Source organism: Corapipo altera, unplaced genomic scaffold, assembly GCF_003945725.1.
Source record: "Corapipo altera isolate COAL_440 unplaced genomic scaffold, ASM394572v1 44, whole genome shotgun sequence".
Lineage (NCBI taxonomy): Eukaryota > Metazoa > Chordata > Aves > Passeriformes > Pipridae > Corapipo > Corapipo altera.
The window spans coordinates 12,298,853-12,325,205 of NW_020884880.1; the positions used below are offsets into that span (position 1 = coordinate 12,298,853).

The following is a 26,353-nucleotide window of genomic DNA, read 5'->3' on the forward strand; positions in this document are numbered from 1 at the left end:
GCACTGCTGCCTAATCAGACATCTAAAAGCAAAGCATGCTCAAACCAAACGTCTATAGACTCATTAGTTGGCAGCCATTCCATTCCAATCACATATAATGTCAGTAGTGCCTTGAACCTGTGCCAATGACAACAGCATAAATTTTGCATCTCATTTCTGTGGTCATAAAATTAATGACCAGTTTAAAAATACTTCTTTGCAAAAGTTATTGCACAAAGGAATGACATGAATGTGTCCCTGTTATGTAGTCACAAGAATAATTAGGGAGTTGATGCTCATTAATATAGTTTCTTGTTTCCCCAGAACACCATATGATTTATATGGAAGTTGGGAGGAAAAAAGGATTAATTAATGGTAGATATTTAACAGTCACAACAATAGCAAAAATATGTATAAGAACTGACCCTATTCCCCAGCTTCTGCAATTTAAACTAATCTCTTACAGGTTTCATAGCAGAATCAATATATTATGCTGTCTGTAAAAAAAAAAAAAAATACAGTGTCGTTCCTTATTAAATGCTACCTTTTCCATTACAGCTTATTTATTGATTTAGGAAATAATGCATACCAAAGGGTAAGTGTACCACATTAGGAATGGAGCACAGAACAAACTCTCCTCATTGTAACAAGAGCTGTAGTTCAGTGCCTACCCCGTGTTCTGAAAATTTCCAACAAATTCAGCTGGTACAAGTTGAATATAATGAACAGGATCATATTACATTATAAGAATCCAGCTAAAAAAAAAAAAAATCCAGACATTTTTGCCCCAAAAATTCATTTTCTTCTGCAATAGTGAGATTATAATAATGAATTCCTAAGCATTAAAGATACTGCTTCCACCACTTAACCTAAAAAAGAGAAGCAAGATGTTTCAGCCAGTGCCTCTGAAAGAGACTTGCAAGCTCACATCCTCAGATAACTAAACACTTTCAATTTATTTCCAAAACATCTAGACAGAATGATGCATTAAAATTGCTCAAGTATAAGAGAAATAAAACAACTCACAAAAATGAAAAGACATGTAGGTCAAAACACCCTGCTTCTTGCCATTTCAGAAGGTCCCAAGTCACAGCAGGTTGAAATCACTTCCTCCTCTCCAATCTCTGCTGCGGTAAGAACCCACCAAACAAAGGACTGGATCATCAAGCAGATCAAGCAAGGTTCTCACTACACAGTTTTTCAAAAGAACAAGTAGATAAAGCTGCTTTCAAGCTGGCACGGGCTTAATAGGGACAGCTTCTATTTTTAAGAAGATGCTCTGACCCAATCCAGCAGTCACCTTGCAAGACTGGACTCTTCTGACAGCCACTTTCTCAATGCATGCTTTGCCACACAATCTGCTCCAACATACTCATTCCTGAAGAGCCTTCTAGAGTCCCTTATTAACATGATGGTTTTTAATGGCTTGTTTTGTAAAGGTCAAGTAGAAACTCTTTAACAGCTATTTCTTAAAACAATACTGAAACAGAATTAAGTTTGCAAGCAAATATGCTTCATGCAAGAAAAGCAACCCAACTTTTTCCTTCCTTTTGCATCATTATTATGATGCATATCAGGACAAGACCATTTTGTGCTGCACTGGTGGTTGTATCTTGTGTTGCTTGAAATTGCACTTGGCATGGACACTTCACAGATAACAGCTGCGTGTAGCTGAAAGGGACAACACAGTGACTCGCCTACAGTGAAACCTTCCAGACTTCCAGGACAGAGTGATATTTGGCACACTTTTAATGCATTTGATGGTCTCTCCAGAAATATATTATGATGATCCCCAAACAACCGGATAACAGCTAAGCCATATCTTTCCCATTTATGGTTAAATACTAACGATGTATTTATGCTCCTGCTGAAAGTTCAAGTGTGTTAAAATAAAGAATCCGCATCCACATATGGCTCTGGTGACCACAAGATACTGACTCCCTTTCTCAAGTCCAAATTACTCCTACCTGCTGCCATTTCCTGACAAAGAGTGTATAGAGGAAAAAAAAAAAAAAGGAAAACAGAAAAGAAAAAAAATATAAAATATAAAATATAAAGCCTTTGCATATAGTGCTACTCTATCAGCTTGACTATTTCCAGGAAGCAGATGTCTCAGGCTCCAGACACTCTCTGCTCTGCCAAGAGCCAGAGGCATCGGAGTCATTTAAAGCTTTCCTACAGGTGCTCCCAATAATTACATAGAGAATAACACCAATGCTCTAGAGACGTAGATTCACCCGCTATTATACTACAGTGAAATGAAAACTAAAGTGGACCTTCATCAGTTTTTATCAGAGTGAAAAGTGCTAGTTAGAAAATGTCATATCATACTTTTCTGCATAAATAGATCAGATATAAGGTGCACTGAGAGCTTTATGGAGAACTTTTTCTGCAAATTCCCATATTATGGCTCTATTTGGCTAGTACTTCTGGTGTCTGACTTTCAGCACTGAGCCAAAATATTTTGTAAGAAGTGATTAAAAATATATATTTTACTAAAATAAATGCAAAGAACAGATGCCAAGTGAATTTCAAACACAAATGCAGTTTCTAGAGCTTACAGTGCTTCTGCCAACTTTAGCACTATTTTTAGCATAAATTGAAAACAAGGTTCTGTTAACTAAACATTTTGGCAGTCACAGTATTGATTCAATTAATCTCAAAACAGAGAAATGTCAAAAACTGTATTAAGTCAGAATCTTTGAAAAAGTCCAGAGTTTTATATCCTTAGTGGAATATTAGTCTTATAAAAAAAACTAATCTAATTTGTAGGCAAATAACCTTAGTTTTCAAGTTCCTTCCCAATTCTAAGATCTAGAACAGGTAACTGAGTGTTTAGTTTTGCCTAAACTGCTTAGATAAAGAGGCAAATATTTCAAATTAACTGAAAAAAAGGTAGCAGTGTCTAAGAGAAAAAGACATTTCTACAGAGTTCCTCAATTTAAGAATAAATAGATATAATGTTCAATAACAATAAAAATAAAATTTGGGGAAACAGTAGTGGTTTGGATATTGATATAATTGTACATTTTTGGCATAAGAACAACATGGACTTTCTTTGTCCATAAATCAACAATATACTTAACTGTAAAAGTCACAGTGTAAAACCAGATAACACATCACACAAGAGAATTAAATATTTTCCTATACAATGAAATTTGTGTCTTTCATTTTCATGTGTACCCACTTCTCCCAGAAAGTTGGGGTTTTTTCAGTCTGTAGACACAAAAGATGCTTTTGCCAGCATATTTAGTGACCTGACAACATCAGAAGGCTTCTTTTTAAGAGGATGAAAGAAAGTCCTCAAATTCATCAATCTGGTATGCACTTTCTGAGAGATACACACATGGATGATTTTGGTTTTAAGGAGCTTGGTTCTACTTGTACACATGTTCTTCAATATTATTATTATTATTATTATTACCATCACTATTATTATTTTAAACCTTCTTGCTTTATCCTTATGGAAGGCAGGACTCTGTATGCTATTGGCCAAAGCCCATAAAACAGGAATTCACATACAAGAGCTTGGTCAAACTTACTAATAACTACATACAATGCCAGTGGAACTACAAGAACATTCAGTGATGAAAGAGAGTGGAGTGACAAGTATGCCCACAACCTGTACTTGTGGAACAACTCACAAGCTGAAGGAGCCACGTTTGAGAGGCTAGAGTCAAGTTTCATTATGTCATAGAGGAAATTTATGAATTTTGAAAGTGTTAGTCCACTTCTTCTGGATGCCTCTGGAAGGATGACAGGTCACAACTCAGAAGATTCTTGAAAACAACTGAAGTAGTATGATAATTACTATGCCATGGTAATACGGCACATAGTATGAACCATTCTTCACCTTTACTTTCAGCTTCAACAAAGATTATTTTATTTGAATTTAAAAAATGGAGTAACTGCTACTGCAAAACCAAGATCAGCAAATATGAAGATGAAATATACACAACAGTTTTTATTCTCTCTAGTTGTTTCAGCACAGTTTCCAGAAGACTGATTCCACTCCTCCTTTTTCCCCTAAAAGATATTCTCTTTTTTCACCTTATATTTCAGGATATTTCTTCTTTGTCTGGAGGGAGTTGCAACTGACCATCACTGCCTTCTCAATTTTCAATCTTTTCCAAATTTTCCATTTTTCAAATGTCAAGGTGTGCACAGCAGTATGAACAGGCACAACAGTTGACCTCACTCAGCTGCTGCCGCTGCTTTGTTCCACTAGGAGCTGACCAAGAATCTGACTGCCTACCTCCATGTGGGTCCTTTGTTCTACACCTACACAAGTCACGCCTAATTTGTACAGGTCTAACGAATGACACAACCGAATAAAGTTTAGCAACACTTCTTGAACTCTGGAAATTATACCAACAACTCATACCACTGGATTGCATTCCCTCAAATATTTTGCAACTAAATGCAGGCTCCGATTTCTCTTTTTTTTTTTACATTCATGTATGCAAATGCACATGAATTTGGAGAAATTTATCCTTGCTTGCAGAAAACAATGGTATAACTTTCATTTTATTGATAAATACCAAAAGAAAACTAAAGTGTCAGCATTGGCAAGCTTTACCATCTGTACACAGTTCTATGATCTGAACTAGAAACACATCACAAGAATTTAAAAAAAAGGCAATATATCCTTCTTAAGAATCAAATGTACTCTAATAAAAAGAATAAGACTGAATATAAATTTCACAGAAATCAGAGCAAGTTACGCAGTAACAATTACAGACTATATAAATTAAACCACCCATTTTGCTGGAGAAAATGAAATCTCATTTTTATTAATAATTTGTTGAATTAGAAAAGAAATTCTGAATTTGATTTTGAAATTCTGAAGAAAGTAAATAGGCTAGAATCTTCTTGACCTTCCAATAAAGCAAACCACTAAATGCAAACTCTACTCTTTGTAGACAACTCTCATGCTCATTAGAGAGTCAGAGCCTCACGAAATTATCAAATCTTCAGAAACACGCTCTCCCAAGGTCAGATTCTTTTGCAGTGAAAAAACCATCCCACCTAATTTCATGTTAGTAATTTCCTAAATAAAATAACACTTTGCTTTCCCACACTTAGTTTTGTTGGACAATGAGAAGAGGAGGGAAACTACATTTTATCCTCTGTAAGGGTGCTGTGTGCAATATAAAAAAATAGCAAATTATTTTAACACAATTTTTAAACAATCACACAGTTTGAATTTATAAAACTTCGGCAATCTTGGGAAGTTTCAAGTTGCATTTTCCCTTTCAGTTGAACTGTTATGGCTGCATAACTTGATTTAAACAGGCATAAGAAATGTATGAGCTTGTTGTGCCTTGTTATAACATTACTTGCCTATTACGACTTACATATTTGTACTTCATCAGGAGGCACACTGTAGCCTACACATTTGAATCTCCTTTTCCAGAAACAGACAGTTCTTCAACCACTGCAAAAAGTGAAGCTTTGCATAGGCTTTTTTGACCTCACACTGTGACCCTCATACCAGCATCCACAGGCTATAGGTCATGACCTCAAGAATTAGCATCATGGAAATAAGAGCCCTTCCAGGTTTAGTTACAGAACAGAACACTGTAGCAACAAACCCTCAGTCTTCTCTAAACTGAACTCTGCAGCTTTGTTTTAACTCTACTGGAAGACAATAGATAACCCACACTTCAGTTTTCATTACTGGCACACTAAATCATCTCCTCTCCAGCTAAAGGTCTGAGCTCGCGCTGCACTATGAAAACATTCATTCAGCGTGGATCGAAAGCCAATATCATATTGCCACTAGATGATCCTATTAAAAGGTTAAAGAAACATCACCATGGAATTGAAGACTTTTGCAACGTTAAAAAAAAAAGGCTGAAATAAGTCATCTCTGTTAAAATTTTATCTCCTAAGCAGCCTACTTTGCATACACTTCCTCCGGGGGAAAAGAAAAAAAAAACCCTGCATCACATGGTCTTTCACAAGGCTACACTACTGCTAATAAAACTCCGCTTATATTAAACTGATAACAAGTAATCTCCATAACAAGCTCCATTATATATGAAATCCTGAACTGTATTTCTAAACTAGTCTTTCCATCAGCAAGCGCTCTCCGACGCGTTTAGTGACGGGAGGGGGACCCAGCTCTGAGCGAGAGTCCCGGGAGTCCCGGGCAGGCGTTCCCGGCTTCCCGCAGCAGGGGGAGCCAGCGCCCTCGGCCTCGGGCGGCGAGAGGCACCGGGGGAGCGCCGGGTGGGAGAGGGACAGGGAAAGGGGCACGAGACTCACCTTCCTCCGGGAACTCCCGAGAGTAACTGCAGGGAGAAGAAGAAGAAGAAACATCATAAAGCAACGCACACCTGCAAGCCCACGGTGCCGGGACATGGCACAGAACAACAACTAGTTTTCAACAAGTTTCATAGCTGAAACTTAGCGCTGCAAGTTTTCCTTTCAAATTCTGTAGTCTTTGGCTTGAAGTATTCACTCAGTTTTTCTTTTCTCTTTGCAGCTGACAGAATCCCCAGCCACTTTAAAGAAGACTTTAAAAAAAAACAAACTCAGACAGAGTAGCCTTTTCAAGGAACATACATCTACTCAGACATCTTAAGGTATAAACATACAAAAGCATCTTTAATTTTAGTAACCCTTCTAAACGTTAACATGTTTCAAAACTTTTCATGCACAAGTAAAAGCCACTGAGCATATTTTAAAATATAGGTCAGCAGGTAAAGAAAAAAAAATTATCACAAATAGTTGTTTTAGCTGCAGTAAATTTGCAGAAATCTAAATGAAAATGTATTAATAATTAACCAAAAATTTAAAAGCCTAAATAAAAAATCCTTTTCAAATAAGGAGAGCTAAACTTATTTAATGCCTAAAAAAAAAATTCTACCATCCCAGGAGGAAAATGTACTGTTTCTTCAGAGCTAAAACTTATTTCAGAAACAAAAATGATCTGATGATACGGATAAATAATCAGGACAGAGTTACGCAAAATGGCATTCAAGAAGCATTCATGGACTAGAGTTTATGTGAAAAGAGGAGGATTTAATCAGAACTAACTGACAAATAAAATGAAGCTGCCAAGATCATCTTTATGGACAATAAGGAGGAGTGCACGTATCAGGTTAGTCAGTAAGAAGATTCTTGCAAGTAACAAGCAGAAGAAAAATGAAGGGTCTAGGGATAAGAAACTGAGAAATGCCAACAGAGATAAAAAGCCAGATCTAAGAAATACAGCATAGCAAGTGGCAGCAATAGACACAGCCCAACATGTGGGATGTGAAAATCAAAGATGACTAGAATGTGCATATATTTTGTAGTCTGCATGAAAAGCAAAACACTGTTAATAGTGAACAATATTACAGGAGATGACGAATGAATTAGAAATTAGGGTCACAAAAGTGAATAGCAAAGGATTCAGCGTCAACTTTGTTCATAACTGCAGGTTCCCTCCCTTTGGTATTTCATCATCCAAAAAACCATAGTTCAGTCCTAAGACCAAGGGAAAAAGTCAGTAGTGCTGAAGCTGCAGGTCTTCTATAAAGGGCCAGTTAACTCAATAATCCACAAAAGAAAGCACAAACAAATAAATAAAATCCTAGTTCCTTATCAGAGAGGAGAGAACTAGTTCCCTAAGCATTTACAGCCTGAATGAAAGGCACACAGAACTTTAACTACAAGAATTTGGGACACATCTCATGTTTCCCTACAGTCAGGGCCATGCAAAGAATGATGCCCTCACCAGATGATTGTGCCGTCTTTGAAACTGCAAACAAGTTGCCTCAGGGGCAGAAGAATGTCATCAAAGGAACGATTAGGGGATATCACACAGGAGTGACCAGTAGAAAAACAGTTTGGAAACAACAGCACTTTGGAAACAATGTGAAAAGAACAGCAAGTAATAAACTATATCCTAGTTGATTAGAGTTGCAAGAAAAGAGATTTTTCAAAGAAAATTCTGTAGAGCAAATGAAACTATAGCTAAATATCTTTACTGAATTGCTGACTGAAATTAAAACTCTATAAAACAATCTCAAATCCTCCTTGACATTAAAACAAACAAGGACACGCACAGCCCTCTGCTTTGACTGTCATAATACTTCACTATTTTAACACTGCTGAAACAAGCTTATGATCTATAAATAGTTTTCAGTTATGTTTCAATTTTCTATTACAGAGCTAAACAACAAAATGTATAGTAAAGCAAAGTCAGCATTGAATTATGCTGTTTTACACCAGCTGAGTATGGTGTTCGGAAGCTTGTTCACATTGTCAAGGCATTATATTTCTCATATTTCAATTAATCTTACCAAAGCTGAAGTGAATGCAAGCTCTACCCAAAGAGCTTGCAATCAGGGTTCAGAATATTAAGCAATTAAAATGGGACAATCATCCTGATCCCATTTCTTACTAAATTGTAACAGTTTCAAGAAAGATTATTTGACAAAATCAGAACTTAGACAGATTTTTTAATTGTTAATAGTTTTAATGTTTATTAAAAGATTGTAAAAAAACTTAAGTTATCACTAAGTGACTTTATAACATATTAAAACCATGAAGCTACTTACCTTGCCTTAACATCCTTTATCTTCTTAAGAAGAAGTTCCCTTTTTTCTTTGGCTTTCTTGGATAGATTTTCTCCTTTTAGCATTTGGGAAACAAATGTTTCAACATCTAATAAAGAAAAAAAATAAAAGATAAAATAGTGCTGTAATGAGTTGTCCTGATACTACTGTGAAAAAACTAAGAAAATTATTTTCAGTTCTACACACAGCATAGTTAACACTCATTTCAGAGTCTGAATGGGATACATTTGTTCCCTATCTATTTATGCTTAGGACAGCAAATCCTATGGTGACATTTGATTCTTGCTCACTTAATTATGCTATGTAAGTCCTAACAAATTGCAGTACTATAACAATTACTTTCCATCACCTAAAGTAAGAGATAAAGCTAAAACATCAATACAGCCTTTATTCATGTATTCTTGCCATATTATTTGAGAAGTTCAGGTTTCAAAGATGGTTGAGTAATTTATTATTTCAGCAGTAACAATTACCCAGCTCCTAATATAGGTCACTTACTGGTTACAATATTTTCAAGTGTTCTCACATTGCCTCTGAACTCCCTGATTGACTAAAGATTCATATCCAAAGCCTTAATCTTGAAAACAACTAGGCAGGCACAATAACTATATCAAAAGAGTCAAGCTCAACAGTGTACTTGAAATTAAGCACACCTGCAATTGTAGAATCACAAACTAAGGCTCTAACCTGCACTGTAATTCTTCATTCTTATACAGATGATACATTTATATAGTCGTGTAGAAACAAAGCATTCCATAAAAGTTACCACGGTTCTTTAAATATGGCAAATATCCATTCCACAGGATAAAAGCAATGCAGTGTCTGAGAATTTGGGGGAGTGTAACTCCTCCAGCAGTATGTTTTCTTCATTAACAAAAACAACAGCAGTAGCCAACTGTAAAATTTTCTTACAGTTACCAATCAACATACAACTATCCTGAAAACAGAAAAGTAGAAATACAACCAGAAAATCCTGCTTGTTAACTTAAATGTCTCACCTGTACAGATAATAATTGCTCACTGAATAAGAGCAAGCAAACATAAGTAAAAAAACCACCCTCACCCAGTGCCTGTCCACCCCCCATAGACACACACACAGATAGACAGATAGATAGACAAATAGATAGATAGGTATAGATAGGTATAGATATATATACACACACGCTTTGGCTCACTCCATGTAGATGCAAATAGACGTGGACAGCACTATTTTAATCCTCTAACTTTTCCAATCAGATATTTCATTTTAACAGAGAAATATCAAACAGCCAGTTAAGTTCTCAAACATTTGCATGTAAAAGTTTACATCATTATTTACTGCAGGTTTCCTAAATTAAAAATTTAATTGCCTGCTTTTTTTTCATAAAACAGAAACATATCACACTTTATATTACAGGCTGCAAGAAAACAAGTCAAAAGTTACTGTTTGAGAACACTAGCATAGCTATTACAATGACGTTCTTTATAAGTAATTTACCAGATTATTATATAGATCTTTAGATTTATGTCTTCACAAAGTGTGGCAAAAACATTCATTTTTAAAGTATTTTACAGTTTTATTTATTGTTCTCCCTCCTCATAAGACAGAGAATCTTCCTCATTATATTTTCCAGCAAAGTTCCAAATGGGGGAGACCCTCACTCAGTTCTGTGGCATTCCTTCTTTAAAAGGACAGAAGGAAAGGCACTTAACATCTATTAATGAATCCTCCAGACACACCCCCAACAGCCTCTCTGCCATACACCAAGCACCCCCAGAAAGATTTTGTCCTAATCCATGGAAAAAGTACACATCTTCATAAATTCCAATGACTGGAATTGCCAATCAAGTTTCCAGATGAGGACTTACAGAATCCAAAGATACTGACCAACTACAAAACCTGGGTCAAAAAAACGATACTTTTACTACTGAGAGCAAAGACAAAAACCATCAACAGTTTTTCTCTCAATGAAATCTAACAGGATTTTCCAGTACAGACCAACCTTCCACTCCAAGAGGGACAGCCTGATTAAATATTTGTTCCTTCCTGCTTTTACATATTTATTTCAAAAATTATATAACAGCTTCAAAGTTCTACCTAGGCAGCAATATGCAAAAATTTAGAGGAATTAGTCATGTTCATAAATCGGGAGCAATGCTTGCAAAGTAACCTTTGAACACTAATTAATCACAGAACTTGATTTCAGAAGTCTTCATTTAAACTCAGTGGGCTTCTTTACTTCTTGTAAAAGCTCAAAACCCAGGTGAGAATTCTGCCATCTCAGAATCTCAGATTTTCACTCTCAAATCTTTATTCAAATACAAATGTTCAGATAATTAAGGAGTATGTGGGGAAGAGAAAGCCAGCTGACTATCATAAGCAAGAATTACCACTTCTGGCTTAAAATACACTGTAAATACAAAAATTTGAGGACTAACTACAGTGCTGACAGAACTTGTTCTTTTACAAAAAAACCTTGGACTTCTAAAGCAGAAATAATAGAGAATTTTCAGCCATGGAGGGACAGGGTAGAAGTAGATGCTGCATTTATTTTCAGTATGCAGAGAGCTAGAGAAGACAGAAAGAGAGCAGGTATGCACAAGATCCTGACAAGTTTGTTGTTTCTAAATAGCAGCAGTTACAGAGAACCCACTACTGGGATGGCTTCCCTCTCCCATGAGATGATAAAACGAGTTCTCAAAGGTTAGGTATCCACAGTCAGAAAGCATTGCACTCATGATAGAACACTATTACTTCCATATGTCCAGAGAAACCATATGGCTTGATTGATCATAACCCCAAAATATGAAAACAGACCTGACATACACATAATCATCAACAGGATGCTAAAGAATCAGTTTACCTGAAAATACACTTTACTGTATCATAGATTTTTCTTATCTACTCACAATTACACAGAATGTTACATCAGAACATAAGGTGTGTTCTGATCTAGTGTTGTAAATCCATCCAAGATATGCCAGATGCACAAGATGAGTAACATCCTAAGCTCCTCTGGACAAGAAGCCAGCAAGTTATCTAAGCTGTGATCTTCTCTTCACTACCTGTACTTCCACACTGTGGAAGAATATGGAAGGAGCAGTCACTGCTGTTAGAGAAAGCTTTATAACACTGACTTAACATAATGTTCCTGTAATTTCTCTGACATTGCACAAAGTGATTTACCTTGGAATGAGAACAGAACTTGGGACTTCAGTATGACAGGTCCAAGCTTCATACAGTAAACTTCAAACAGAAGCAGCAAGATGTATCCATTTTTCACCACAAGTCTACTTGCTCTTCCCTCTCCAGGATGATCCACAACATGATCTCTCCTCTGCTAGGTTAATACTATACTGAAAATGAAACTACTAATCACAAGCGCTTGAGTGTAGATGTGTTTCAGGCTTCAGTAGCAGTTGATCCATTGAGAAATTTAAAAAGAAATAAAAGATAAACTCCAAAAAGAAAACCTCTTTGAACAGATTTCTGATTTAAAAGCATTTTAACTAATTAGTTACCCCACAGCAAACAAAACAAACTACACATTTCCATAAATTCGTCCTAACAAACTGAGCAGCTAATTTAGAATCACACATTGCAGACACTCAGCTGTTCCCAGTGAAAACACTAAAATAAACAAACACTTAAAAAAACCCGAGAAATAAACTGTGGAAACCTATTTATCACCTCTTAACTTTTCTTAAGCTTGTGTTAGACTGCCTGATAGCTTGAATACCCATACTTGTTGCTCTGTTTCTTAAAGCTCATGATGTTAAATTTGTTTGCACCCTCCCCAGAGAAATCATTTGCCTGCAGAAATTAGTAAAACCTATCAAACTGAAAGATCCATAAAATGCACTGTCAGTACAGGTTACTAACTGACAGAAAACAGAATTCACACCACAGTCTTGCTCTGTCCACTTCAACAAGCTCATACAGTTCAAAGCTTACGTGCCACTTCATGGAATTAGCTAAAACGCCATTCTAATCTTATTTTCATCTGCATTTCTTTTACAAGGAGAAAAGCTAAGATTTATTTTGCATTTCACTGTTAAAACAGTTTATGGTTCTCTTTATTTCGATGATTATAAACAGACAACACTGAGATTTTAATTGTTTTAAAGTCTTTGGAGCTATTTTCTTTAATGAAGGCTGATAACACACAGATGGAATTTTTCAAGAACATTGTAAAATTTTAGCCCAAAGCAAGTGCTGTGTTAAAGAGTGCTAATCATAACAAATCATAGCACTATTGTTGTTTACAGGGTTTAATACTGTAATTATAAGTCACACTTTATAAACAAACATACTTAAGACAGAACTACTTCAATTTTGTGTCAGGGTGGGCCAAATAGTTTCTCACAGAGGCACCCAAACACTGTGTGCTAGGTCCTCCTTTCTCCCCTCCTCCACCAGATAACATGATTTGCTTATCAAAAAGTTAGTCACTTCATCATGGACACATGAGTTCACACCATGCAGACGACAAGAAAAGAATCAGAAACTGGTGATGAGATGGGTGTGTTCCCAATCACACAGCAGGGCACACACACAGCTCCCTCTCCATGACCCAAGGAGAATGCAAGCCCCTGTTCCAAGGCTGGACACGAACCCATCATATGACAAGGGTCAGTTGCATGGGGTAACCTGGCAGAGGTACTACCAGTCACACATAAAGGCAATAACAGGTTGGCAGAACAATTCCTCCAGCCACCAGCCTTGTCCCATCTCTCTCTTCCACCTCAAGGACTGAGAGCCAGAAGCCAGCAGGCAGCCAGAGAATGTGGGAAGGCAGGCCAGAGAATTTTGGAAAGTAGCTGCAAGCTAGGTACATTTGTTAGACACACACTATCCAAAGGTGACCAACATTAAACAGACTGCCATGTATTTTTCAGCTTTACATGGGCTGGCATTAGAAAGCAATTAATTAATTTCATTTCAAAGTTTTCATGTGATTCATTAATAGGGAACAGGTCTGAAGACAAACTATCAAGCAATATCTGCCACTGCCTGTTCTCTTGCACAAAGAAATATTTGAGGATTTCGCTTCTGCTCTCCCCCTGCCTTCCCAGCTATACTTACAAGTCTCTCTCCAGTTTGCTAAATTGCCTTTTAAATATATATACACTTAACCAGAAACAGAACACATGATGTAAAATAATCTTGGACTGAAACTCCAAGATGTCTAAAAATACCACATTTATCCAGCCTAACAAGAGAGTGAGCATTCCTTTTAGTGTAAAGTCCTGGAAAAGACCACCTTTAGAAACTGCTGTACCTTAAATCCCCAAAAGCAAGGTTATGTTGCTGTGTTGACACACACAAAGTATCATGAAAAACGTTGATGGTCAACAGTTTTATTAGTGATTTAGAAAGAAGAAGTGGACACAAACTGCTAAGAGTCTTCAAATGAAGTAAACCAATACGACATCTCTTTTAAGAGATTAAAGAAGACAAATTATAATCAAGGACTATATATATCTAATCTCATTGGCTGAGTAGTTGAGCATCCTCTCTCTACATTAAAGAGGTGAGAAAAGATAAAGCTGTATATTAACTATATCACAAAAAAACCCCACCAGTACAAATCATGATCAAGTTACAAAGTGATTCCAAATGAACTATAATAAAAAATGTTAAGGATTAACCTAAAGATTTACACTGTATGCCACATTATGCTGCATCTATTATGGTTTGTTGACATATGATTATGAAAGAAACGTAAACCCAGTCAGATGAGAAAGATAGACTCCATGTTAATTGAAAAAGACAAACTAAGTGAATAATGAGTATATAAAAAATAGCCTATGCCATTTTTATCACCCGTATATGACACTTATTCCCAAATTTATGGCAGAGACAATTGAACTATGTTTCAAATCACTGGAGGTTATTTCTTACCAGGAATCCCTCTGTGCACTTTTTTCACCTCACTGTTTCTATTCTTAATCCATTACCATTGAAATACGTACATATTACCAAAGCTGTAAATACATGTCTACTTAAAAGATGTCTACGATAATCACCCTAGTTTATCTTGTACAGATGGATTCTTCAGCAAAAACTGGCATTTGTTAAAGCCTTTAAAACATGAAAATGATACTTTTAAAAAAGAGTAAAGTTTTAAACAATAATATCCTTTTAAATTTGAACCAGCCAATGAAGAAGAGCTATATTGTACCTAGGTGGCTTTTTCTATGACGAGCATGTACGGAGCAAATCCAGGAACAGCTGACATGGAAGATGAAAAAGGACTGTTCGTATTCTGGGTATCAGGGGTAAATATAACTACTGTAGCACCCAAAAATAAAAGGTAAGCTAAAGTAAACTCACACACTGGATCCACTGTCTCGTATTTCTCTTGCCTTGCCCTTTTCTGCATGTTGTTTCCAAGATGCAACTAAATCAAGTAGGCAAACAATATTATTTTGAAGAAAAAAATCAGAGACATCACACTGAAAAAGGTGATTTGGACAATACAACTCAGCATTTAAACAAACTGAATAATATCTGGGTAGAGATGATCTGTAGAGCAAGGACATTGGTTTCTTTTTAGTTTTGGGGTTTTGTTTAATAGAACAAGGAAAATAGATATTAGGATGGGATATAAGGTTCCATATGAACTAGAGAAAAATCTATTCTATTTTTATAGCAGAAAATATTTGTAACTTTCAAAATATGAATACAGAAGATTCAAACACGAAATACTGCCAAGTGTGAAAGGAAAACTGAATTAAAAAAAAAAGGCAATATTACCCACACTGTAGTCACGAGTTCGAAAAAGAGGGGAAAACATATAAATGATACATATATCTAATGATCATGACACCATCAAAAACTTCAAAAAAAATAAAGAAGTCTCACCTCCAACTAAATCTTTATTACTGAAAAAACTCAAGACTTTTTTTTCAATCAAGGTAACTGAAGCCACCAGTCTGATCTACATGACAGTAGAAATAATATGCCCTTGGAGAAGAAGCAGCCTCTGAACTCCTTCTCAGCTATGGACAAGCCAAAACTTAGAGTGTGCATAAAAGAGGAAGGAAAAAATAAAAGTGAGCAGGCCTCTAACAATCTATATAACCAATAATAATTTAAGGGGACAAAAAAAAAAAAGTAACATTCCACTTTGCCACCATGCACAAAAAGATCCTGAACACATAAACACAACAGAGGATACCTTTTCAAAAGAAGAAAAGACAAAGTGAGGCTGGGCTTCCTTCCCCAAATTCCAAAATCTCAAGCATCATCTAGAAGGTACAGGGACACGTGTAGGAAATAAAGAAGTTACACACACTACCACACATCTCCCACGTGTAAAGGAGATAACAGAGCAACAAAATTACTTTCTCCTCCTACCAGAAGTTCATCTCATGACCAGAGGACCCTATTTCTGTCTCCAGTGTTTCCCTCCCACCACTTGAACAAGTCAGAGGAGACAGGATGGGATTGTGCAATCCTAATAATCCTCTGCAATAAGCCTGTTGCCACACTGACCTTTCCCCTTCAACTTTACAGAAACAGCTTCCTCCTGTTTGCAACTAATGCAGTTAGCCCTGAACTCAAGCTGTGCTTCTGCCTGGAACATTTCAGCGCCACTGACATGCAACTACAATGACCCTGCCAGCATGTGTGACAGAATTTGGTTTTGCATTAAAGATATAATATTGTTTAGGTTCAAAGTAAAGCACTCACAAGTCAGAAAGTTTCCTGTGCAACTTTAATTCATCCCCTGGTGTGTTTATTCCCATTATCACCATGTTTAACTACGGGAGCACTTAGTATGTTTTCCAGCAGGACCCCTACTTGTTCAGCATAGTTGGTGGACTTACTCCAACCATCAATCAAAAGTGAGCAGGGATAAGGAAATCCATATGATCACTTCTCCACTTGTTGCAGAAGTTGGAAACAGTAGGCAAAAAGGCTAAGAAAAGGAACGAGAGCAGAAGAGCATATTTATAAGATATTGTACCTCTGAGTGCCTCACTGCTAAGTGAATATCAGCCTAAAAAACAGTACTTCATGCTAGCCATTAACTGCATGTTCTCAACAGAACCTGCTATGAAGAAGTGCCTGGCACTCATAATGGCCACTGAATACAGACATCCAACTCACATTATTTTCTGGAGAAACCAGCACAGCATGGAGGCAGGTGAATTTGAATTCTAATTCTGTTCTATCATTGACTATTTTTTGCGCCCTCAATCACATCTTGTTTATTATACTGATTTTATCAGTGGTAAAACAATATTCCCTCATCTCAAAGAAGTGCTGAATCAATAATTGTGAGCTATTAAAATAATACATTAAGAAGCACCTTCAAAGAAGAGCATGCAGAAATTAATAACTATCTACTCACTGCAGTCTTTGCACTGTGTAAGAGTTTCTCAATGAATAGTAAAGATATTACAGAGCTCCCTTCCCCCCTTCAATTACCAGACATCTTCACTACATAAATAATTTGAGCAAAAAGAAGCAGAAGACTACATAATTGAAGATTACCAGATCCTACAGATATCAGTGAAAGAACTGTTCGTAGAGCCTGGATTACTGTAGTTTCTAACTGTAATGCACTTGACCGATAACCTTAAAAAAAAGAGAGGCTAACACACACAAACTGTAAAAAGCAATGCCATATTTTTGTTAAATTAAACAGGTTATTAAATTTAAACATAGTATAACCATAATTATCCTTATATTTGTTTCCGTTTGGTAATTCTGAAAGTAAGAATTAAAACCTACAAACAAATATTTAAAGATCATTGCTAAATCATTCCATTGTCTTCTTAATTTCAATTCTATAGATAGCACTAAAGAAACCATCTTGTTTTCTTCTAGAAAAGCTGTTTGTTATATACACACTGTACAAACACTAGATATCTGTATATAACTTAGGCTGCTGATCATAGAGACTCTGAAAGCACAAATACACAACCCTTTTGAGGAAAAATAGGTGTTTTCAGTTTCACTTCAAAATAAAAACTGTTGTGTCTCTCTTTCCATGGCGGACTGGATAAAGATAGAGAGAAGGACAAGTTGTGTAAATGAGGCACCATGACTGAAAAACAAATCACAGTCTGGAATGATCCCCTCTGTATCACATCCTCCCCCTCAAAAAAAAAATTCTTAAAGCACTTAAAACTTTTAAGAGTTTCAAGACAAGCTTCACCCAGTGAAACCAGCATCGAAACAAACACGTCATCTGATCACAAGCTCCAGAATACAGTAATGCCTCACAAAACACCAAAGTTTGGAAAGGCTAAGGATAATATTTGTTTTTTCTAAATGATTAAACATCTATTCCATGATAAAATGGATTACAGGCTTTCCTTTTTTTTTTTTTCTGGTGGCCTTCCATGCAAATTTTACTACAGATGTTACGATCTGCAAATAACATACTTAGAAACCGTATTTAGGAAACACTTAAGACAGTTGGCAGATGATGAGATGTGGTGAGAATAATACGTTTCAAGCATTAGCTCTTACAATCAAAAGTGTTAAAAAAAAGAATAGTCTTCCAAAGGTGATGAGCTTCACTAGATTCCAGCAGGTCCCCAGCCATGTAATTGAATGCTTGACCTCAGAAGGAAGATTTCGAAAAGCATGGGCAATTTGAATGGCTAAGTCAGAGCTACACGAGTTCCTGTGGCAGAAACAGAAGTTCTCAAAAGAAAGAGAGTCCCACTGAAACTAAAATGCTTTCAGGATAGCAAACTTTTCAAAAGATAACGGTAAAGCCAAACTTTAAGTATACAATTTATTTTAATGAACAACAAAACAAATTTTAAAAAATTAAAGTCTTGAAGGTAAAAGACAACGAACCGTATTCTGAATTCTCTATTGACACTATTGCTGACAACCTTGCACGGTGAGAAATCATCCCATTCCCACGCTCCAACGGTTCCCAAGAGCGTGGGCAGTCACGGTCAGAAGTGTGTGACTGATAAGAGAACACACCAGCAAGCCAGCATCCCCTCTGTGAGCTGCTTAGCGGGGAAGTTCATTACTTTTTATCAGCTGGTTCGGGCAGTCGGCCCTGCCCGCACACCCCGGGAGGGGTCACTTCCCCCCGGCGGCTCGGCGGTGCCCGGGCGGCCGCATCCCGCACACGCGTGTCCGCGGCAGCCCCGCACCGCCGGAGGAGCCCCCCGATAACGCAACCCCCCGGACGCTGCGGGGCCCGGACCGCTCCTTCCCCCCTGCGGGAAAGGGAACCGAGGCGCTGCGGGTCCCAGGGACGGGCACGGGGAGGGGAAGTGACCCCTCCTACAGGGAGGGCAAGCCGGGGGGGAAAGACGGAAGCCCCAAGCCCGTGCAGGGGAAGCGATCGCCCCGCGCTCGCCAAGAAGCGCCCCGCCGGGGCCGCGGCTCCGGTGGCCGCTCCTCCCGCACGCCGCGGCTCCCCCGGCTCGGCACACCCCCGCCGGCCCGCCCCCCTCGGCATCCCCTCCGCCCGCCCCCCGGGAAGAAAGCCCTCCCTCCCGCCCTCACCTGCCAGGAGGCTGCAGACGTCCTCGGGGACGACGGGCACGGCGGGAGCGCAGGACATGGTGCGGGCAGCGGGGACGGGGCGCGGGCGGGGCTGCGCGGCTCGGACCGGACCGGCCCCGCCACCGGGACGACGCGCAGGACACGCCCCTCGGCACCCTGGCACGGCCGCGCGACATGGGGCGGGGCTTCGCGACACGGAGGCGGGGGTTGGGGCCGTGTGGGCGGGGTTTGGCCCAGCGGAGGCGTGGTTTGTGTCCCGGGAGGCGTGGTTTCATGTCGGGGGGCGGGGCTTCGCGCCGCTCCCCGGTCCCTACTCGCTCGCCCCGCCCGCCCCAGTGCCGCGCATGCGCCTCACCTCCCCCCATGTTTATACCCTTGCCCCGAGGGCACTGACTGGCACGTGATCGCCGCCGGCGGCCATTCTGCGTGAGGGCACCACGCACCAGAATCAAACATGGCGCTCCGCGTTTACTCCCGCTGCTCATCGCCGCCCAGGAGAAGTTCGCCCAGAGAGCCCAGAAACTCTTTCTGATTGGTCCAGTGTTTGTCCCGCCCACCAAGCCTAGGGCTGGCGTCCCCGCAGTCTCTCGCGGGGCGGGGTCTCGGGAGTGGTGGATGCGGAGGGTGGTATTTGGGGGGCTTAATTTCTTCCAGTTGTGTTTCTAGGTTTCGTTCGGAGCGCGGTTCTGACCTTATATGAGTCGGCCCTCTGGCGCTACCAGTGTCAGGTTTGGGATAGCAGACTACAGCCCCAGCCCTGCGGGTGTCCCATTGGTCGCAGGTGGCAAAACCAAGGCATGGAACTTGAGGAAGTCACGTGCACAAGAGGCACGCAGTGAAATAAGAAATGGGAAGTGCACCAGTGGGAACAGGCTCGTTGGTATGGGCGCTGTTAGCAGCACAGGGGTGTGGGCAGGGGCAGGAAGAGGTGCTGTTCCTCATCAGCACAGCTGGGCTGCTGGAATGGCTGAGGTTGTTCAAGTTTTGCTTACGGAGCAGCTTTGGTATGTTTTTTTCCGCAAATCCCTGGTCGTTTGCATTTGAGGCACATCAGTGTTGTAATATGTTTAGTGTAGAAACAGTCAAAGTAAGCTCTTAGCATATGCTTCTCTGACCTGGGCGGTTCTGGCTGTGTCTGTGTTACTGCTACAGAAAGTGTTTGTGTTAGAGCTGCGGTTGTGTTAGCACATCTGTGTATCATACCTGCCTAGGAAAAACAGCAAGTAGAAGAAGTTACATTTATAAAATTTCAGCTTTACACCAGTGTAGATATATTAACACTTGGGGCACAGCTGGCAGTGCAGCTGTACCAGTCAGGTATATTAAACAGCTTCATACTTCTGCTTGAGGTGGCTGTGCTCGCTGGAGTCTGCATTATAGACGTGGTGTTAGATTATATTGTTCTCCTGACCTCTCACATCTCTTTTAATCGCATAGAACAACTCATTTTAAATACGTTGGCGTTTTCAAAGCACTGCAGCTTTATTACCTGACTTTATGGCCAGCCTGGCTGAAACTCAAGGAGTGAACTAACTGACCTTTATAATGTTGCTTAATGATTTTTATGTTACTTATCTAATTTCAATTAAACTGTAATAAACATGCACAGGCATCTGGGTGCGTATGTGTATAAATAGATCTTGCCTCTTTATTTGTATAAATACCTACTACTCATCTGGTACGAGAATATGTTTGATTAATTTTTCTGTGGCTGGCAAGGAAGGCTCTTTGGGCTTTTGTTAAATTTCACATTTCAGATGGGCAGTCTTGGGAAACTGCCATAAGAAGTGGGGAAATGGCTTGTAGTCTACTTTGCTTGCCCTTTTTCAGGTTAATCATAATCCTACTTTTTTGTGTTGACTTTATGGCTCCATCTATTTCTGTTCCAGAAGTGTGTCATTTGAACTCTGTTGTAGTCTTTGTTTTGAGATCACTTCCCTGATAATTTATTCCATATGTTTATCATTTGTGTAAGCTTCTCCTGAGTTTCAGAACATTCTTCATGGGAAGAAATAACTTACCTTTATTATTTCCCGCCTCCCCATACTCTAGTCACTCTGACTTTTTCTACTTATGTTTTTTGTTAAAGACCTCCTTGTTGTTGCACTGAAGGCCAGCCCATCACACAGTCATCAAGATTTGTGACCAGGCCTATTTTAAGCCTTGTTAAGTTCCAGATTTACTTATAGTTCCCTAATTTTTAAATCTACTGCTAATAGGAAGCATAATTCAAAACAGACTCCTTCCAGAAACAAGTCTGGCTTCAGTGATCTTTCAGCCTAGTTTCTGAGGATTCCACAGCTTGTGCCTCATCGAAACCAGACACACCACTTCAGCTAATCAGGCCCATGGATCAGGGGTTCTTGATGTGTGGGAAGCAACGCCACAGGGAACACACAGAAGTTTATTGTCCTTATGTGTAGGGAGAGTTACGAAAACAGGGATTTCAGGAGGAATAGCCTGCAGGAATCTGCAGAGAGCATACAGCAACGCAGCTATAGGAAGAATAAACTTTTCTATTCAGGAGCAGCATCACCATTGCCTCACCTCCTTGAAAAAATGTGACATATCTGGTGTACTGGGAAATCCAGCATTTTTCCGTTATGCATTCTACTTTTCTGCAGACATGCTTTTAAAACTTAGATTCTAGGAGATGAATGAAACAGGACCTGTGTGCAGCTGCTGCTTGTTCTCTACATGTCTTTTAATAGAAAATTAATTGGATTACAGTGCATGCTCCCTGCACTGATCCCTGCACTATTTCATACAGGCGGCAGCGGCCAGAAGCTGCTCTGTGTTCTCATCTGTTTGTCCTGTTGGCTGTCTTCTTTTGACAGGTTCAAAACAAAACAGCCAGTCAATAATCAGAATATTTATATTTTTTAATTATTTAATTACATTGAACAGTTGGCGAAGATTTCTGGCATGCGCACAGAGCTGTTAAACGGAAAGAGCACTGACTTTCTTTACAGAAGTGCTTTCTTTACAAGCAAAAAAACTTTTGGGTTTCAAAAAATCAGGAAATTATGGAATGACAGTGCTTAAACATGGCACCTCTTTAGGCATTTTGACTGTGTTTGCTGCACTGAAGAAAAGCTGTGGTGCCTCTAACAGTGGAAAAGCAGATTCTGAACCCTTTGTCCTCTGGCAAAACATCATTAATTTTTTCTTAGGATTTGCCGCTACTATTCAAGTTAATATTATTTCATGAAAGGCAGAGATACATTCGGGACATCACTACAGTTGTTCTGAGAATAAGTTTACAAACTAACCTTGAAGCTTACAGAAGAGCTAATACTTCACGTAAAAACTCGTTATGATTTCATGTATCTTCTTCTATTCAGAATCCATCTCCATGAAAGCTTCCTATTTTGCTGTCCTTTTACAGGCATTTTATACAGAAACAAAAACCTTGAAGGATTTAAGTATTGTTTGCACAGTTGGGTTGTGTACTTTATTAGGATGTGGAAACATGGTCTTGCATTTAGAATTCAGCCTGTCAAACATGAGCTGAACATGCTTTTCAATTTATGAGATACTTTGATGATCACAAATGGAACTAAAACGTACCCAGTGAGACTGTAAAACTTTTGAACACCAAGGGCTTGTTTCTTTATTAGTTTCTTTATATATAGCTTAAAAATTGCTACAGCAACCTTTTTTTCCTACAGTTTAGAGACTTTGGTGTCACTGTTTCGTGTTCTGACTTTCAAAACTGTTGTACTTTGCATTGTGAAGGTAACCTACTATTTATGGAGTGCTTCCGAGATTGGCACTATCTTGCTCACAGTGTTGCCTATCATTTTAAGACCTCAGCTTGAGTAAGTCCCAACAGGTTTGAAAACATATGTCAAGAAACACAAGTCCTTCCCTTCCCTTCCCTCTTCTTGTTTTCCAGCTCTACAACCACACAGAGGTGCTGAACTGAAAAATAGTAAGAATGGTCCCCTAGATCATGTGCCGTGTGCTGTATCGTAACTACCTTTTCAGCCTTCAGAACTGTTGTTTTTGATGCTGAAGTCTTCAGCTTTCCAAATACAGAACAAGAAGGGCATAGTTTTTCATTTTTGTACTTGAATATTTTCCAGCAGTGTCTAATTTTACCGAACTAAGAACTACCTTTGGAGAGAAAGATCATTCTTTCTATTATCAAAACTATAGGATAATAAATATAACTTTGAATGATGTTTTCTAAGCATTACATATTGCGAGAAACATTTTTGCATAAGCATTTCTTTTTACCTGAGCATTCATTAGTTTGTATAGGATTGTGCATTATACAATATTTTATTAGGCAAAAGAAATATTATGTATCTCATCAAGTTCAGTGTCGTAGTTAAAAAAATTTTACTAAGAAAACTCAGAGAAAGGCTTCAGAGTTTCATTTTGAAGTGATTTTCCAGCTGGATTGATTCAAATGGAACATCCTGACATTTAGTTTTGGCACAGGTGTAAGATTTCCATGGACATTATGTCTCATGAAAATCTATGAAAGAAATCCATGAAAGGAAAGCTAGAGATAACTCCCCAAATGTCACAGAAGAAGACCTGCTGCTCATCGTGCAAATAGTGCCAATGAAGTCTGGAGACAACCAGACTTGACAACAAGAGTTGTTGTGAAGATTCAGTTGTGAGATTTCAGCTCATACTAAATCTACTTGTTCCTCTTTGTATCCAGCCCTTTGTCCTTCAACATCTTAAATGCTGAAGGAATGAAGACTCTTCCTCTCCCCATTTCTCCTCTTTAAGATGTATGGAGATGGCCTTATGGGCCTTTCTGCAACAAAGTATGGTTTTGGGAAGGAAGTAGGGAAGGAAGCTCTGTTTGATTGGAGTTGATAATTAGATCATATGTAAACTTTTCTTAACCCCATATATAACTTTGATATCTAATGAGTATTTTGGAACAATGAAGATTCTTGATAACTCTAAGGTGAGTAAACATGCCAAAACATCTTATTGCATCCCCCAGAAGTAAAAGTTCAACTTCTTCATTCTTTGAAAGATAGATGAAATAATAACAAAAACCATATCATCTCAAATCTAAATTTAGTGGTTTTTCTAGTTCTTTTAGCCCCTTATTAACTATGGTACAGAATCATATAATCAGCCGGGTTGGATGGGACCTCTGAGATCATGAAGTCCAATCCTTGATCCACTACTGCGTGGTTACTAGACCATGGCAGTAAGTGCCACATCCAGTCTTATCTTAAAAACCTCCAGGGATGGAGAATCCACCACTTCCCTGGGCAGCTCATTCAAATCCTTGATTACCCCATCTGTAAAGAATTTCTTCCTAATATCTAACCTAAGCCTCCCCTGGCAGAGCTTAAGACCATGCCCTCTTGTCTTACTGATAGTTGCCTGGGAGAAGAGACCAACCCCCACCTGGCTACAACCTCCTTTCAGGGAGTTGTAGAGAGTGATGAGGTCTCCCCTGAGCCTCCTCTTCTCCAGACTTAACAACCCCAGCTCCCTCAGCCTCTCCTCATAGGACTTGTGCTCCAGTCCCTTCACCAACCTCGTTGCTCTTCTCTGGACCTGCTCCAGCACCTCAGTAGCTTTCCTAATCTGAGGGCCCAGAACTGGACACAGTACTCCAGGTGTGGCCTCACCAGCTCTGAGTACTGGGGAGGAATCACTTCCCTGGTCCTGCTGGCCACACTGTTCCTGATCCAGGCCAGGATGCCATTGGCCTTCCTGGCCACCTGGGCACACTGCTGGCTCATGTTCAGCTTCCTGTTGATCCATACTTCCAGGTCCCTTTCTACCTGGCTGCTCTCCAACCACTCTGTGTACAGCCCGTAGTGCTGCAAGGGGTTGTTGTGGCCAAAGTGGAGGACCCAGCGCTTGGCCTTGTTGAACCTCATCCCGTTGGAATCAGCCCAACTCTCCAGTCTGGCCAGGTCCCACTCTGCAGTAATGCATTGAGTCATATTTTAAACAAATCATATCATAGGGAATGAAATTAATGAAGAATACTTTTCCTTACATTTCTGTATGAAGATCCTATATCCTTTTCCTATTCCAGTTGCATCAGTTCTATCTGATCAATTCTATCCCTGTGCCATAAGACACTGTCATTTGAGCCATTGCCCTATTTTTTCCCCTCCCTGCCTCTTACTCCGTCACTGAGAAAGGAGCAGCATTTTCTGTGGCCGGTTTGGAGGGACTGCTGTGTCTTCTGGCCTGTCATCAAACTTCTGCTCATTGGCCACTCTACAAGCCAAACAGAACAGGTACCTGCTGAGCCTGGGTGACATTCTTTTCCATAGTGGTGTCATCAGCCTCGCTCTCCGTCCTTCATCCAGCAGCTGCTTTTTAAGAAGTTTTTAAGAAGGTAATGTCTGAAGACTGTATCTACAGATACAGCAACCAGATTTTAGGGAGAAATTGGTAGGTGGACAGATGTCCTTGTGTAATCAAGCAAAAATTGTTGCTTTGGAGGCTTGAAGGTAAATTTGACAATAATTAACGGAAGCCTTGAGGCACAGACTGCTTAAGTGTTTCTGTCTGTGTTTTGTGAGCAGCAGAGCAATCCCCTTTATAAATTTCCCTCATCTGTACATTGTAGAAGAAGCAGTAACAAAAAAGGGAAAAAATGAGGTTTCCAGAGTTGCAAGGCTTTTCTGTGTAATACTACATTTCACTTCTCAGGTGAAATAAAACAGTCACTTAGTTTTAAAGTGGAACTGAATCAGAATTGGGGTAAAATCTAAATAAAATTTCTGCAGTAAGCTATGGAGTACGGGCTCACAGACTCTAAACTGCCGGTCTTTCAACTGAAGTAAAGAACTTCCTAAACAAGTGGTATTTCTCAAAAGGACACACAGAACCTTCCACTAAATTAGTGAAGCAGTAAGCTAAGAGTTAAAAAAGAAGCTGCTGTGTTATTTTTAAAAAAATCAAAGTTCACTTTAGAGGAGTGTTTCCATCAGCCTAAAAAATGAATATAGGACAGATTATTGTATAGCTAACAAGAAGAACTGTTACATCATATGCATAGACATTAGCTCTCCATCTTTCTTTTGAAAAAAGCTCAAATGAATTTTTATCTTAATGTGCTTAACCCAGTGTTTTTCCTTGCAGCACTCCTACCTTTTTTTCCTACTCTTATGTGATTGCCACAAACAGCAATAAATGTGAAAAGTGTCATAAAATTTAAAATTAAATAGCTATTTTTGTATGAATTCAGCATTGTTTCTGGGAAACATAGATGAAAATCTTCTTTGGAATTCATATAGAAAGGACTGGTCCAAGTGAGGCATATGTATAGGTTCATTTTCTCTACAAGAGGAAAGTCATCAATTACCTTCTTTAAAGTGATACA

General features: G+C 39.0%; 1 protein-coding gene across 2 annotated transcripts in view; it reads right to left on the reverse strand.

The window, feature by feature from the left end:
• The window catches only part of SKAP2 (src kinase associated phosphoprotein 2), a 118,951-nt gene extending 99,825 nt beyond the window's left edge, over positions 1–19,126 (reverse strand). For both annotated transcript variants that reach the window (XM_027639384.1, XM_027639383.1), the window contains exons 1-3: positions 19,024–19,126; positions 8,532–8,637; positions 6,250–6,275 (exon numbers count right to left, since the gene is read on the reverse strand). In XM_027639384.1, the coding sequence (XP_027495185.1) occupies positions 6,250–6,275; positions 8,532–8,637; positions 19,024–19,081 (190 nt within the window). In that variant the 5' untranslated portion in view covers positions 19,082–19,126. The remainder of the gene's footprint in view (positions 1–6,249; positions 6,276–8,531; positions 8,638–19,023) is intronic.
• Between the last annotated feature and the right edge of the window lie 7,227 nt (positions 19,127–26,353).